Source organism: Carassius carassius, chromosome 43 (genome assembly GCF_963082965.1).
Source record: "Carassius carassius chromosome 43, fCarCar2.1, whole genome shotgun sequence".
Taxonomy (NCBI): Eukaryota; Metazoa; Chordata; class Actinopteri; order Cypriniformes; family Cyprinidae; genus Carassius; species Carassius carassius.
Window position 1 is genome coordinate 26,484,958 of NC_081797.1, and position 16,791 is coordinate 26,501,748.

A 16,791-nucleotide genomic window follows, 5' to 3' on the forward strand; every position below is an offset into this window, starting at 1 on the left:
TTCGTCTATTTTATCTGCGATGATCAGCAGCTATTTTTATCAGCTTATTTAGCGTTAATAGTCATAATATCTTGGTAAGCACTGCAGGTAATGTGAATGTTTTTTTTTTTAGATGAAAATAAAAAATGCATTATTTATCACAGGAAAAGTCTAATAGCCAGATGTAGTGTGAAGAGGCATTGGTGCCTCTCATGTGACTTTTCTCTATTTATTCTCATTAGCCTAGGTTCAAGTAAAACATTAAATTGTTGGGTCCTGTGCACAATGTATAACAAGCCCTGCATTAAATAATAATAATAATATTGTAATGATTAATTTTTACATTATTAATTATTATTAATATAACTATTCATCGCCCCTTAAGATAGACAGATAGATAGATAGATAGATAGATAGATAGATAGATAGATAGATAGATAGATAGATAGATAGATAGAATATTTGCTTCTTCATTTGAAACTAGGGTTAATATGTAAACACTTCACTAACTAACCAATGAAGATGCCCAAAATAACATTGCACTTTGATAAACCCTCACATTTGCTGAGTCACTGAATACATAGGGTGGTCCAGCAAGCCTGGACCAAGAGTCCACCTCCGATCATTACACTGACAAGCCCTAAACCAAAGGGTCCTTAACTGTCATTTAACTTATTTGAATTACCTAAGCTTTAAATTTAATAATAAAAAAAATGGAAATGAAAAGGTATCCAAATGATGGGTGCTGTGAGAGATTACATTTAGATGTCTGTGTTGATGAGCGCACCCCACGGCATGGAATATTAGAACTTCTTATGAAACTGAGGCCAGAGTGGAAACCAGAAGATATTCATATTAAGGCAAGTTCGCCATTAAACTTAAATACATTTTATCTTTTAAAATAAGTAAGAGCATGATTTTAGAAGACTTAGTTTTGTATTTTATGTATAAGACCCAAAATGACTGGAAGACTATGTGTTTTATTTATGTATTTATTATTTCTTTTGAATAAGAAAATAAAAGATGGTCTGTTGACCAGACAGAATAATGAATTTACATTCATACAATGACGGTTTTATCCAAACTGACTTGACTTGACTTTCCATTCAAAGTATAAATGCATTTATGATCAGTTTATACATTCTCTGAGAATCATGGTGTTGCTACTCTTATGTTCCATTTGATCTACAGAAATTGAATTAGTTGAAATTTAATTAGTTTGACGCTGTTGTGTTATATAAAGTGCTATATAACATTTATATAAATCACTTTAATAAGCCTCAAAAACATTCTCTGTAAAGTTATCAGGAAGTTATCTTTTGCAGTTCTTTATTGCCATGTGCACAGAGAAACAAGTTCCTTGCGTAATGTAAATAAGAAATGTACAGAGTAATTCTTGCAAAAGTTAAAATATAGCCACGAATTCCGGTTACAGGGTCCAAACGGATCATAGTCCAAAATGACCACTGTTTTTAACTGGTAAAAAGTTCATTCTCCTAGGGCAATTAAAACATTTTAGTGGTTGGAAATGAACATATGCAAACAAGTATATAAATAAAGGGTAAAAATATTAAATTACCTTGCAGGACATGAAAGCCAATCAGAGCAGCTGACAAATGTGAGTGAATGAGAGATATAATTATTTTAAATGAATGGAGAGTATAGTTACGTCTTCCCCAGTCCTAATAGAACAGTTATACTGTCATGAGTTTGGGCCATTGACTTACATTCACTCACCACTAGTTGTCAGCCATCACCACTATGACACTACTCATGAGCTGCTACAGTACATCTCTCCTTGGACTGCATTTCCCAGAACCCATTGTACTACATTGATTATGAACTCACCTGCAGCCAATCACACACACACACATATACACACACACACACACACACACACACATTATATTAAATCAGTCATAGACCACCATTCAGGTGTGAGTATTGTTTTGTGTTTATTAGTGATGGCGAGATGAAGCCTCATGAAGCGTTAAGCTTTTCAGCGAAGTGGTTCACAAAAGGGTTCATTTCTGGAGGCTTCATTTGCTCACAATACCGTCTGGTGGCCAAAAAGTGTAAAACAAGCAGATGTGTAACAGAGAGAGCTGGATAGTCCAGGGGTCAGAATGTACAAGCCCTGCAATATGGTTTATTCCACTCATTAACTCAGACAGCTGATTTCACCAAAGAAGTAACCAAGTCATTCCTTTTAAGTCACAAGCAAGTCCTAAAACTCATTTAAGCCCACCAGCAACTATAGTTGCTGCAGTTTATAGTTGTCATTTTCCGTTATTAAATGTTTTTCTAGATGTTATTCATGCTTTATTTCTCAATGACATGCAAGCAAACAACCAAATAAAGGATTTCAAGAAAAAAAAAAAGGTCACTTCCACTTTCACTTCCTTTCTGTCACATGAGGCTGTCAAGTTCCTACCCCAGTTCCAGGTAGCATGGTGAAAGCAAACCCTCCTAAAAAAATGTAATTTTCAAGTTACTAATAAATATTTTTAGTTGATATATATATATATATATATATATATATATATATATATATATATATATATATATATATATATATATATATATATATAATCATGAAGGTCTCTAGAGTCATCCAAACAAATCAAATCTTTCAGGAGATCTATAGTGTTTTTTATACTTAGTTAAAAGTCCAAGCGACAACTATAGTTTTCGGTAGGCAAATAATTTGTAAGTACATATCATGTGAAAATGGGGTTTACTGTGTTAACAGGTTAATAAATCAACGTTGTCGGTGTTGTTTAGAGATTTTTCCTTTCATAATATCCCACCTAAAATATAACTTGACCTCTTTACTGTACAGTAGACCTGAATTTGATAGGGAATAAATCTGTCAAAAGGAGGAGATGAGAGAGCAATCTCTCCACAGCTCTACTGCCCCTCTTTGTTGTCTGCTTTTGCCATGGTGGGGGGGGGGGGTGGATTTACAGTGTTCAAGTGACAGCAGCAGTTTAACTTAACTTCAGTTTAACTTCAGTCAGTCACACTTGAGATTAACTGGTGTGGATCGACTTTTTCTCCCTTTTATGACTTTATGTCTTGTAAGGGGCAAAATATTGAGAACCCTTTATCCAGTTTGGATGCATTTCCTTCTAATTGGTCAAGGACCCTAATACATTCTTTGACTAGTAGCTTATGATTGTTGAAATTGAGACAAGTAATGAGTTTATATTTACATTATTATATGAAATCACCTATTACAGTTAGCCTATAAAACTATGGGCCAAAAAATACATAATTGAACAAACAACATCCCATAGAGCATGTTTAGTCCAATGAAGCAATAACGTTATAATATGGATGATAATTCCTTTGTTTACGTTTCAGTTCTTCAAGGGAAAGTATTGTTTGTGTACGTTAAATAACCCAGACTTAGAAACTGCGTCTTGGTAGTAAAAAAACGGCATTGTTTTTTTAGCGTACAGTCGTGGCCAAAAGTTTTGAGAATTACATAAATATTGGAAATTGGAAAAGTTGCATCATTGCGTTGCATAAAAATGGCTTCACAGGCAAGGATATTGTGGCTACTAAGATTGCACCTAAATCAACAATTTATAGGATCATCAAGAACTTCAAGGAAAGAGGTTCAATTCTTGTAAAGAAGGCTTCAGGGCGTCCAAGAAAGTCCAGCAAGCGCCAGGATCATCTCCTAAAGAGGATTCAGCTGCGGGATCAGAGTACCACCAGTGCAGAGCTTGCTCAGGAATAGCAGCAGGCAGGTGTGAGCGCATCTGCACGCACAGTGAGGCGAAGACTTTTGGAAGATGGCCTGGTGTCAAGAAGGGCAGCAAAGAAGCCACTTCTCTCCAAAATAAACATCAGGGACAGATTGATCTTCTGCAGAAAGTATAGTGAATGGACTGCTGAGGACTGGGGCAAAGTCATAAGCTCCGATGAAGCCCTTTTCCGATTATTTGGGGCATCTGGAAAAAGGCTTGTCCGGAGAAGAAAAGGTGAGCGCTACCATCAGTCCTGTGTCATGCCAACAGTAAAGCATCCTGACACCATTCATGTGTGGGGTTGCTTCTCATCCAAGGGAGTGGGCTCACTCACAATTCTGCCCAAAAACACAGCCATGAATAAAGAATGGTACCAAAACACCCTCCAACAGCAACTTCTTCCAACAATCCAACAACAGTTTGGTGAAGAACAATGCATTTTCCAGCACGATTGAGCTAAGTGGCTCGGGGACCAGAATGTTGAAATTTTGGATCCATGGTCTGGAAACTACCCAGATCTTAATCCAATTGAGAACTTGTGGTCAATCCTCAAGAGGTGGGTGGACAAACAAAAACCCACTAATTCTGACAAACTCCAAGAAGTGATTATGAAAGAATGGGTTGCTATCAGTCAGGATTTGGCCCAGAAGTTGATTGAGAGCATGCCCAGTCGAATTGCAGAGGTCCTGAAAAAGAAGGGCCAACACTGCAAATACTGACTCTTTGCATAAATGTCATGTAATTGTCGATAAAAGCCTTTGAAACGTATGAAGTGCTTGTAATTATATTTCAGTACATCACAGAAACAACTGAAACAAAGATCTAAAAGCAGTTTAGCAGCAAACTTTTTGAAAACTAATATTTATGTAATTCTCAAAACTTTTGGCCACGACTGTACAGTTTCACAAACAGAATGAGGATGAGAATGAATCCACACACAAAAAAGTGAAAGCTAGGCGGAAGATTGTTTATTTGAATTCTGGTGCTCTTTTCTTTCTTTCTTTTTTTTTAAAAAAGTGTGAGTGTGTTTTATGTTGAATGTTCTTGTATCTGCATGATTACCATCTGTTTGAGTGCAAATCAGCACACTATTGCTGTGTAATCATGGCTATCAATGGGAACTTCTTAGTTATGTATGGTAACCCTCATTCCCTGAAGGAAGGAACGCCACGTCGGTGACCGACGAATATGGGATATCGCTTCGATAGACCAATCTACTTTGAGTGTAAACTAAACGAGCCAATGCACATTGGCATGCAATTATTGCATCCAGCTGCCGCTGATCACTGCGTGAGTATAAGAAGGCAGCAGGTGCAATGCATACCAGGTTTTCGCTGACCCAGCAGCTCAGCGGCGGTACAGCAACCATGGAGACGGGACATGGCGTCTCCGTTTCCTCCTTCAGGGAACGGGGGTTACCATACGTAACCGAGACGTTCCCTTTCAGTTGGTCACTCTCGACGCCACGTCGGTGACCGACGAATATGGGATCCCTATCAAAGCGCCATGGGTGCTGCCCCTTCCAGTGCCCTGTGTGAGCCGCCTGCACCCCAATTAGGTGTAGGCCGGGGCTCAGAACAAGTAGCTCCATGTACCGTTGTTAAAGCACCACCTCACTGGGTGAGATTGGATAACACTGGGAAAACGTACCCGTTCCGCTTGGAACCGGGACGCTGCGGAAACCCCATCCTTCTCGAAGGAGATCTCGGAGGCAAATGCACATATAGCATCCATTTAGGAGTATACTGAGAAATTTGAGGTGATTAAAAACCCTCTTGGGAAGGCAGAAGTCTGCCGGGGAAACACAGGCTCTAAGTTTATACCGTGGACTATACACATACGAGTACCGCTTAGGTCTCAATATGGAACCCATACTTCCATGGTTCTCACGGATTCATCATGAAGGCCTGGCGCCGGACTTTCCGCCTCGTCCAGCTGCTTAGAGTAATGGAGGATCTCAACAGGGTCTACAGTACGGATAATCTGGAGCAGTTTAAGCAAGCCGACACTAACCGGGGCCTCTCAGTGCCACCACCCGTTTGAGGTGAGAACACAGGAGGATACCGGCTCTACACGGAGTCTATAGAACCTAGCGAAAGTGTTAGGGGTCGCCCAGCCCGCAGCTCTACAAATATCTGTCAGCGAGGCACCACGAGCCAGCGCCCAGGAGGATGCAACACTTCTAGTTGAGTGAGCTCGCAACCTGAATGGGCAGGGCACACCCTGAGCCTGATAAGCCAGGGTTATGGCATCCACAATAAACACCACTCAATGAACAGGTTCCACTTCAAGGCGTAAGCGTGTCTCGAAGACGGTGCTCTTGCCGAAGTGATGGTGTTCACTACCTCTTGGGGAAGGTCACCTAGAACCTCCGCGTCCCGTCCAGGGACCTGATATGGAGTTTCCAAAGGTCTGGATGCGGGTGCCAATCGGTGCCCCATCTCTGAGTCAGTAAATCCCTCCTCAGAGGAATTGGCCAATGAGGGGCTGTCGAGAGGAGCACTAGTTCGGGGAACCAGGTCCGAGTAGGCCAATACGGTGCTACTAGCAAGACTTGCTCCTCGTCCTCCTGGACTTTGCACAGTGTCTGTGTGAGAAGGCTCACTGGGGGAAACGCAGTGAGAGGTCTCTGGAGAAGCAAACAGGTCTACCTGAGCGGCTCCGAACCGTCTCCAAATCAGCTGGACCATCAGGGGATGGAGTCGCCATTCTCCCGGGAGCATTGCTCGAGACAGCTCGTGGGCTGTACAATTGAGCAGGCCTGGAATGTGAATGGCACAAAGTGACCTCAGAACCTTCTGACTCCAAAGGAAGAGGTGGCGAGCGAGTTGCATCATGCGACGGGAGCACAGACCACCTTGTCGGTTGATGTACGCAACGGTAGCAGTGTTGTCCGTTCTGACCAGCACATGCTTGCCTCGTAAGAGACCTTTGAGACGGTTTAAGGCAAGGTCTACTGCTAGCAACTCTAGTCAATTGATGTGCCACTGCAGCTTTGGGCTGTCCAAACCCCTGAGACTGCATGCCCGTTGTACGTGGCCCCCCTGCCGGTGGTGGAGGCATTCGTGTAAACCACAGCATGCCTGTAGATCTGCTCTAGGGGCACCCCTGCCCGGAGAAATAAAAGATCTGACCACGGGGTGAGGGTTTGGTGACAGGCCGGTGTAACTTGGAGGGGCTGAGTAATGCTGACCCGGCGGCTTGTGAGATGGCTTGTGAGCAGGCCGGAGTGTGGTGCGAGTGTGGGGTGTAGGGCTCACCTGGTATCATGGGTTGGCAGAGGGTGCGTGAGTAGGGCCTTTGTTGATGCTTTCGAACCACCCGCTGCTGCCATCTGGCAAAGGAGGAGGATGAGTGAGGTCCGGTGCTTGGCTGTCCGCAACTCTCCATACCCTCCTAGGACCCAGAGAGAGAGAAAACTGCTCTCCTCCAGGGGAGGGAGAGGTGCCTTCACCATCCCCCAGAAAGCAGCTACCCTCTCGGCGGCCCGGGAAAGCATAGCTGCCATTTTGGGATCCGACTGAGGCTTTGCCACTTTCCCAGAGGGCGGCAGCGCAGCCGAATCTTCATCCGACAGCTCTCACTTCGATGCTGAGATCGACATCTGGTCGGGGGGAGGCCCACTGGATACCGCTGGTATACTCCTTGAAGAGGGCCCAGCACGTTCCGTGGGTTGCTCCACTGGATCAGAGGTGCAAGAGGAGTTTTGGTCCCCAGAGGGTTGGTTCCCTGCAAGGTTTGCCACCACTGTGACCCTCAAAATGCTCGCGCTACTGCCGGAAGTGGTTCTCGTCTGTCGGCCGCCAGAACGAGCCCCAGATCGCGGCAGCGGCAACGGGACTCCACCCCTGAAGGTACCAGAGCCTGGTTCGCAGCTCCGAGATGGTCATGTCCCTGCAGTGAGAACATGACTCATCCACGAAGGCCACCTCAGCGTGCTTGATGCCCAGACACGTGAGGCAGCGATCGTGAATATCACCCGTTGCCAGGTAACGACCGCACCCAGAAACGCATGGGTGAAACGGCATCCTTATAAGGACGATCCGTCATCTTTACAAAGATGCACCCGTGAAGCTCTTTTAGAGAAACTTGCTCTTTAGGAAATGCTCTTTTAGTGCTGAGGCGCACAGGGAAATTGGCCGCTTGCAACATGACAGGGGTAGTGCAACCTGAAGTGTGTAACCCACTCGACACAGGAACGACCGCCGCTGAAACGCCGTCTCGCCAACATATGAAGCTTCCGAGAGCGTGCTGAACTCGTAGTTCACAGCAGACACAGTTGAGCAGAGCTATACTAACACTCGGCTCCGAAGCGAAAAGCTGGCATGCATTGCACCTGCTGCCTTCTTATACTCATGCAGTGATCAGCAGCAGCTGGATGCAATAATTGCATGCCAATGTGCATTGGCTCGTTTAGTTTACACTCGAAGTAGATTGGTCTATCGAAGCGATATCCCATATTCGTCGGTCACCAACGTGGCGTCGAGAGTGACCGACTGAAAGGGAACGTCATCTATATGAATATAGTGTGATTTATTGACTTTATGGCGCATTTATATGATTACCATCTCTATAACTGGCCATTATCATGTGATAATTGATCAGAATTCATTGTAAATTATGCATCTCTAGCAATCTCAGGATGTACTGTAATTGGCATACAAAGTTAAATCTTTTTTTTCCTCATTTATTTACTCAAATTGTATATTTCTGGTGCTCAAATAAATAATTTTTATGATGTTTAAGTTTCTGTCTAGGTGGTAAATATTTTTTTAATTTGGTGAGGGGGGGGGCTAGACATAGTCTCAGAAAAAGATTCTGAGACTAATGATTTAACATAGAAATTCATGAGACATTTGACTTTCAACCCATTACTTTTCTAGATTGCTCCAGGACTGATTTCATGTATTTTTATATAAAATAAAATAAAATATTCAGTGTGGTAAAAAACAATTCAAGGCTCTTCGGTGTCTATAACTTTTAATATTTTTGAGCATTAACAACTCTGGTTGATATAGAGTACAGCACAAAGCTTCATTCCAAAGACACCAAATTATGTGTGTAACACAATGAAGTAAGGAACTGTTAAAATTTTAATTTAGGTAGGGTACTTTCAGCTTTGAGTCCCATAATGGGGGGTGCTGGCTAAAAGGTTAACACAATTCTAAAAATGAAAATACCTGCATGTTCAATAATAAGTAAATAAATAAACAAGCAATCATGGGTGTAGCCTACAAATGATAGCATCAAATAACAAACAAACTCCTGAAGATATTAGATATTAGACTTCCTGTCTCCAATTTTTCCAATTTTTTAAAATTCTTTGCCATGCCACAGCCATGACACCTAGGAGGACTATTGCAAATTGCACAGTATGCCTTTTTAAAAAAAAATTATTTTTTATTTTTAGAAAACTCTGAAGAGCTAACTTCTAATTTGGCGGAGCCTATGACATGCAGAGCAAAAGTTGTTTAGCTCAGTGAATTAGTGTCATATGTATATGTGCAAGTATGTATAAGATATGCAGCAATATTTTGACTGCATTCCTGGGGGCTGTCACATTTCTGTGCAGAGAAATGCCATCAGAGACACAAGTGAAGTCAAACAGTCTTTACTTAATCCACATATTTTAAATCCTCACAAAGGAAGGCAGGTGCACACTTAACATTGCAGAGATTCAACTAACTAGAAATAAACAGACAGCAGCTTAAATAAACATGCAAAATGAGGATAATTGACAAGAAACAGGTGAACTAATTAAAGTAATCAAGGGCAAACTCAGGAAACGTACTCGGTTACTAAACGTAACCTCGGTTCTCTCTAGAAGAGCGAACGAGTACTGCGTCTTAGCTAAGACGCTACGGGAAAAGTCTCTTTTCACGAAATACTGAAGCAAAAAATTATCCTTAGTTTTGTATTTTTGTAAAGCGCATTTGCAGCAGTACACAGCCACAAGTGAGACGGCTTCGCGCCCTTCTTGCCACTTCCCGCCGAAACGGGTGTGGCCCAACCTATAAAAGGAGCTCGAAAAGGCTGACTCACCTGATTTATTTCATCGCCGAAGCGAACCAGAGTGAATCGTACGCACGGCAGAGAACGCAGTACTTGTTCGCTCTTCTAGAGAGAACCGAGGTTACGTTTAGTAACCGAGTACGTTCTCTTACGAGAGCTCTCTCGTACTGCGTCTTAGCTAAGACGCTACGGGAACCCAATGTAAAACGCCGTGCGCGCAGGGATCACACACCAATAAACCTGAAGCAACGCCCAGGATTTACAGTGCACAGCCACCTGAGGGACTCACAGAGAGTCCAGGACAGAAAAGGGAAAAAGCCCTCCGTCCTATATCTAGCAGCATCCGTAGATGCGGCAATATGACATCACAGAGCAGAGGCAAGGCCTGACCAATGTGGCAATGCGGGTCTTACGCAATACTGCCCATATAACAGTCGGCAGCGCATAGCGCTCGTGAACTCAGAATTCCCCTCAGGGCCCTGATTCGACTATACCGACAGCAGCCTTGCTTGCAAGGCGGGAACCTCCAGGTTATAGAACCTGATAAATGTAGACGGCGAGGCCCAACCTGCCGCCATACATATATCCTGCAAGGAGATCCCAGTAGACCACGCCCACGACGAGGCAACGCCTCTTGTGGAGTGTGCTCTGACGCCCAACGGGCACTGAAGGCCCCTGGAAGCGTAAGCTAACGATATGGCGTCAACTATCCATCTGGATAGAGTCTGTCTTGAAACAGCCATTCCCTTGGAACGTCCACCGAACGAGACAAACAGCTGCTCCGTCTGCCGAAAGGCAGCAGAGCGAGACACATAAGCTCTTAAAACCCTGACAGGGCAAAGAAGACTCGAGTCTCCATCCTCCCCTGACACCGGCAAGGCAGACAGGGCAATAACCTGAGCCCGAAACGGTGTGTTGAGGGATTTCGGCACATAACCGTGCCTAGGTTTGAGTATGACCCTTGAGTCATTGGGCCCAAACTCCAAGCACGACTGGCTCACCAAGAGTGCGTGCAAATCACCCACACGCTTCACCGAAGCGAGAGCCAACAAGAATACTGTTTTGAACGACAGATGCTGAAGGCTAACCGATTGGATAGGCTCAAAAGGGGGACCCTTCAAGGCCTCCAAAACCGCCGCGAGGTCCCACATAGGGACTGACGGAGGTCTGGGAGGATTCAGCCTCCTAGCTCCTCTGAGGAACCGGATGACTAAATCGTTCCTTCCTATTGACTGACCGGACGCCGTTTCAGAAAACTCCGCGATGGCCGCCACATAAACTTTGAGTGTGGATGGGGCTCTGCGCTTATCCAACAGCTCCTGTAGGAAGGAGAGGACCTCCGTCACCTCACAACTAAGGGGTGAATAACCTCGAGCTGTGCACCAGCTGGAGAACACCAACCACTTCGAGGCATACAGACGTCGTGTCAATGGAGCTCTAGCCTGTGTGATGGTATTTAGCACTCCCACTGCGAGATCAGCGGGTAACCGTTGAGCGCCCACACATGGAGGGACCACAACTCCGGTTCAGGGTGCCAAATCGAGCCCCTGGCCTGCGAGAGGAGGTCCCTCCTCAACGTTACCGGCCACCGGGCGACATCTGATAACTGCATCAAATCTGGGAACCATGGTTGGTTCTTCCAAAGAGGTGCTACAAGCAGTAATGAACATCTCGTTTTTCTCACCCGTTCTATCACCTGCGGAAGGAGGGAGACGGGAGGGAAAGCATAAAGTGGGCAGCACGGCCATCTCCGTGAGAGCGCGCTTTCGTTCTTGGAAAAGAACACGGGGCAGTGAGCGTTTTCGTGGGACACGAAGAGGTCCACCTCCGCCCTGCCAAATCTCTCCCACAACAGCCGGACTGTTTGCGGGTGTAGAGACCATTCGCCCGTAGGAACATTGCCTCTGGACAGCCTGTCTGGACCCAGATTCTGCAGCCCAGGCACATGCACTGCTCTCAGCGAGCGCACGTTGGGCTGAGCCCAAACCAGGAGGCGTTCCGTCAGCCTGCACAGGTTTCGAGACCTGAGACCGCCCTGGCGTTTTATGTAGTACACCACGGACATGTTGTCCGAACGGACTACGACGTGGTGATCCTTGATATGGGGACAAAAGCGCGTCAGCGCGTTCTCTACTGCCAGCATTTCCAGGCAGTTGATATGATGGAGCTTTTCCCATTCTGACCATAGGCCAAAGGACGGTCTGCCCTCGAGCAGCGCTCCCCATCCCGAAGTGGAGGCGTCCGTCGACACCATCTTCACATTCGGGGAAGTCCCCAGGCTTACACCTGATCGGTACCAGCCGTTCGCTGTCCAAGGTGCTAGAGCCGCGACACATCTCTGATCGACCTTGAAATGCAGCCGGCCCGACGCCCATGCTCTGCGCGGCACCCGAGCCTTCAGCCAGAACTGCAGGGGGCGCATGCGGAGCAGGCACAGCTGCAGAGCTGGAGATGCTGAGGCCATGAGGCCCAGCATCTTTTGACAGTGTTTGAGCGACACGGTCATGCCGCAGCGGAAAGAACTCGCTGTGCGCTGAATGCCCATCGCGCTGTGGTGACAGCCGCGCCGTCATGGAACACGAGTTCAGAACTATACCCAGAAACAGGACCGTCTGACTGGGGTTCAGCGAACTCTTCGCCCAATTGACACTGAGGCCGAGCTTCTCGAGGTGATCGAGTAAAACGGCCCTGTGGTCCACGAGCTCCGCTCGTGAGTGGGCCAGAACCACTCAGTCGTCCAAATAATTCAACACTCGTATGCCTCTGAGTCTGAGAGGAGCGAGCGCTGCATCCATGCACCTCGTAAACGTACGAGGAGCTACAGACAAGCCGAATGGCAGGACTGTAAACTGGTATGCCTGGCCCTCGAAGGCGAATCTCAAATATCGCCTGTGGTTTGACGCTATCTGTATTTGAAAATATGCGTCCTTCAGATCTATTGACATGAACCAGTCCCCTCTGCGAATCTGCGCGAGGAGCTTCCTGGTCGTGAGCATGTTGAAACTGCGAGTCCCGTGGGACTCGATATATCTGCGAGTAACCGTGGGCTGCATGTGTGCACATTTACCACTTTCAACTCGCTGTCTGCCTGTGCAGAATGTACGTGCACAGGCATCGTTTTTACAGAAGCCCCGCGCCATATGTGACATAGTGTATGTGGGCACTGGGAAGTGGGCACGTTTACTATGCGGCGCGCTCGACCGATCTGTGTCGATCTTATGTGCGCTAGCCCTGTGTGCAGGGCTGTGCTTACATGTGGAGATGTGCACTGAGTAGTGGGCATCGTCACTGCATTTATAGCACCATCGGCCGTGGCCGGACGAGCGTGCACGGGATTCGTTTTTACAGAAACCACATGACACGTGAGACATTGTAATTGTGGGCACTGAGGGGTGGGCACGCTTACTATGCAGTGTGCGCGACCGACTTGAGTCGTCATTATGGGCACAGGCCCTGTGTGCAGGGCTGTGCTTACATGTGGAGATGGGCACTGAGGAGTGGGCATCGTCACTACATTTATAGCACCATCGGCCGTGGCCGGAACACCAGAAAAAACACTCTTTTTGTGAAACATCTGGGTAGCCGTGATAACGGCTTTTGTGTGCAGGCAAGCGGGCACTCGTGCAGGCTTGCGCATTGCAGAGGACACTGAGGCAGTCACAACTCTTGGAACTGCAACAGCGGCGCGCTTGGGTGAGAGCTCGGCCGCAGCGGAACTCGAACACCGGCGCTTTCCCAGCAGTGCTAGGATGCTTTCGGGGCTTCTGGCTTCACCGCAATCCTCTGCCGCGATTCCCGCGGCGCGGGGCGACGGCTTGAAGAGCGAGAACGGGGTCCTGAGCTGCGTTGCTGACGCTGTCGCGATGACGCAGCAGGAGGCGGTGGGCGTGACTGAGAGCTCTGTGGGGCCGATCTAGAGCGGCTAGCTGCAGAACTGGAGCGCTTCGGCAAGAAGTGCTTGAACACCTGCGAAGCTTTCTGGTCCTCGGCGAATCTCTCCACAAACTCGTTGACAGAAGATCCGAAGAGGCCGACAGGAGTTAGCGGCGCGTCAAGGAACGCAGCGCGCTCAGACTCCTTGATGTCAGAAAGCATCAGCCACAAATGCCTCTCAGCCACCGTAGCGGAAGCCATAACCCGTCCCATGGCCTGTGCAGCGGATTTAGTAGCGCGGAGGGAGAGATCCGAAGCACTCCTCAGATCCGCGAGACAGATCGCTTCAGGTCCCATCTCATCCAGCTTGCGGAGGAGATCACCCTGGAAAATCTGTAGCGTAGCCATGGTGTGTAGCGCAGACGCAGCCTGCCCAGCAGCAGAGAATATCAGTGCGAGCAGCGATGACGTCATGTGGCAGGCTTTGGATGGCAACTCCGCCTTAGTCCGCCGTCCAGCAGAGGGCGGGCAAAGGTGCGCTGCTATAGCCTGTTCCACCGGCGGAAGTGACAGGTAGCCTCTGTTCTTAGCACCGTCCAGTGTGGAGAATGCTGGCGAAACAGATGAGCGGATTCTCGCCGAGAATGGAGCGTCCCAAGCTTTCGCCACTTCTTCGTAAAGCTCAGGAAGAAAAGGGGCGTGCTTTGAGCTTGAGGAAGAGCGCTAATCCGGAAGATAGCTACCATCCAGCCGGGAATGTGAAGGGGCCGCTGGTGCAGACCACTCAAGGCCGAGGCTCGCCGCGGCCAGCGAGAGTACACGCATCAGCTCCTTATCGATATCCCCCCGTCTGCTGGGCCTCTGAGCAGCGGGCGCGAGATCCACGGAGCTCGCCCAACCCTCACTGCCCGAAGCAAGCAGAGAGCACGTGTCTTCTTCCTCCGACGCGGGCCTGAGATCCACTTCCTCAGATGACGCGTCGGCAAGCAGCGGATGCTGAACATCGGGAAGCGATGCAGGGGAGGCCGGCGAAGCGGAGGGAACCGGCGAGCTCGGCCGAGCTGGAGGCGGTTCTGGTTGGCGCTGCGAGCGGCGCTTCTCACGGCGCTGCGGCGCAGCGGATGATGCAGGCTTCGAGAAGGATGCCAGTCCTCAGAGTCACCATAGGCATTAACTCGCAATGAGGGCATCCGCCGTCAGCGAGCGCGAGCGCTGCATGGTCCTCACCCAGACAGGAGACGCAGATGACGTGACGATCTCCTTCGCTGAGCGGGGCTCTGCACGAGCCGCACGAGGGCATCTTTAAAAAGACGCAGCTCTTTTTGTGAATGTGCGTCGCAGGGCGAACACACACACAGGATATAACAGATAAAAGGATGTAAAGGATATGGGCGCCGGATAGCGCAGCAGGAACGGCAGTGGAAGGCGGCGATGCCAGCAGCTTCAGAATGGCTCGTCCTGCTGATATGCTCTTTCAGACGGCGCTTGCTTCCTCCGTGATCCAGCGATGCGTGAGCTTCGCTGAAGAGATGAAAAATCAGGTGAGTTAGCCTTTTCGAGCTCCTTTTATAGGTTGGGCCACACCCGTTTCGGCGGGAAGTGGCAAGAAGGGCGCGAAGCGCCCTTATTGGTCTGATGTTGCATCAGCCTGCGCTAGATAGGCTGTGCAGTTGCCGCAGAACAAGCCAATGAGCGAACGAGCCGTCTCGCCTATGGCTGTGTACTGCTGCAAATGCGCTTTACAAAAATACAAAATTAAGGATAATTTTTTGCTTCAGTATTTCGTGAAAAGAGACTTTTCCCATAGCGTCTTAGCTAAGACGCAGTACGAGAGAGCTCTCGTAAGAGAACTAGGTCAATTGAACTTGGCAAAGATAACAGAAAGGGGTCCAACTGACGAGGGAGGGCGAGGACTCTGGAGGAAGATGTTGAGCAGATGAAAGCAAGGGATAACAAGAAGGTGGTGACAGGAAGAACCATGGTGGAGAAGACAGAGGGAGGATCCAGGGAGAAGACAGAGGGGACTGGGAGAAGCAAGGCAGGACCCATACTACAGTAATGAATGTGGCCCATGGTGGAGCCAATGGTTTGATGAGCCAAGGTAAAGTCCTCAACAGAGGTTGGAAGTGGAGACCAAGGATCCTCTGACCTCGATGGAGCTGGAGACTGACAGTCCCACAGTGATTCCAAACCACAGATGAAAAGCAGGATGAGCTAAGGGAATGGTAAGATGTGGCGACAGCTTGGCAGAGGATAAAAGGGGACATAGGAGGGGAGGTGAGAGATGGAGGCTTAGTGAGAGTTCAAGGAAGTCTGGTTTTTCTGGGATAATGTGTGGGTTACAGGGAGCTCAGTGTATAGGGGAATTACCTCTGTGGTCGTGATTGTGGTTACAGGCAGTTTCAGCGGAGACAGATCATTCAAAAATGATCTCCATGGCCATAATGGGGCAAACTGACGATGATGAAGGCTGAATAAGTGGAGCCATATCAGCATACAAATCAAAAACCTCTAAGTCCAGTGACAGCTTATTCCCAGTGGTGGTGCAGTGGGCAGGGCTTTTCTCCATGCCCTTTGCTCTCCACTTTTACTTCCACTGTGTGTGAATTTCCCTGCTCTCGCACCTGGTCAGATGTGACATGAGGCTTTGGATCCAATTCTCATCAGCACCCACTTCACAAATTCAACGAAGCTCCCTTGAGGACCTTCACTAAACAGCTTTGCCTTAGCAGTCAGTCCAGAAATGTAGAAAGAGCAGAGGCAGCTGTCCAGGTAATGGGTTAAGTTGGAAATGTATACAAAGTGCAGGTAAGATTAGTTTTGCAATGTAAACAGCTTCAGTTATTATAATGGAAAATTTTACATGTGCAGAACTCACACTGAGAGTCATTGACTACTTCAGTGATATGAAATATTCTTAGCTTGCTTTCTGTAGGAACCTTATTTGTAATTTGAATAACAGTTTTGCTTTTCACACTGCTAAGATAATTAATCAAGTCCTGATTTGTAATGAATTAAAAAACAATAAAGTTTTTGTACAACGGCAGCTGCACGGAGGTGTTAATATTAGGTGAAGTCATCTCGACAAAATTATGAAAAAGCAACTGTATTTGAAGGATACAACTTGAAAAAAAGGTAATTTGCATGTTTTCTTTTTAAAATAGGGTAC

General features: G+C 47.3%; 1 protein-coding gene across 1 annotated transcript in view; it reads left to right on the plus strand.

The window, feature by feature from the left end:
• Positions 1-575: 575 nt before the first annotated feature.
• Positions 576-16,791, plus strand: part of zgc:113516 (uncharacterized protein LOC541449 homolog) — a 123,485-nt gene continuing 107,269 nt past the window's right edge. Inside the window, exon 1 of the mRNA XM_059536382.1 lies at positions 576-839. Coding sequence (XP_059392365.1) covers positions 693-839 — 147 coding nt within the window. The 5' untranslated portion in view covers positions 576-692. The remainder of the gene's footprint in view (positions 840-16,791) is intronic.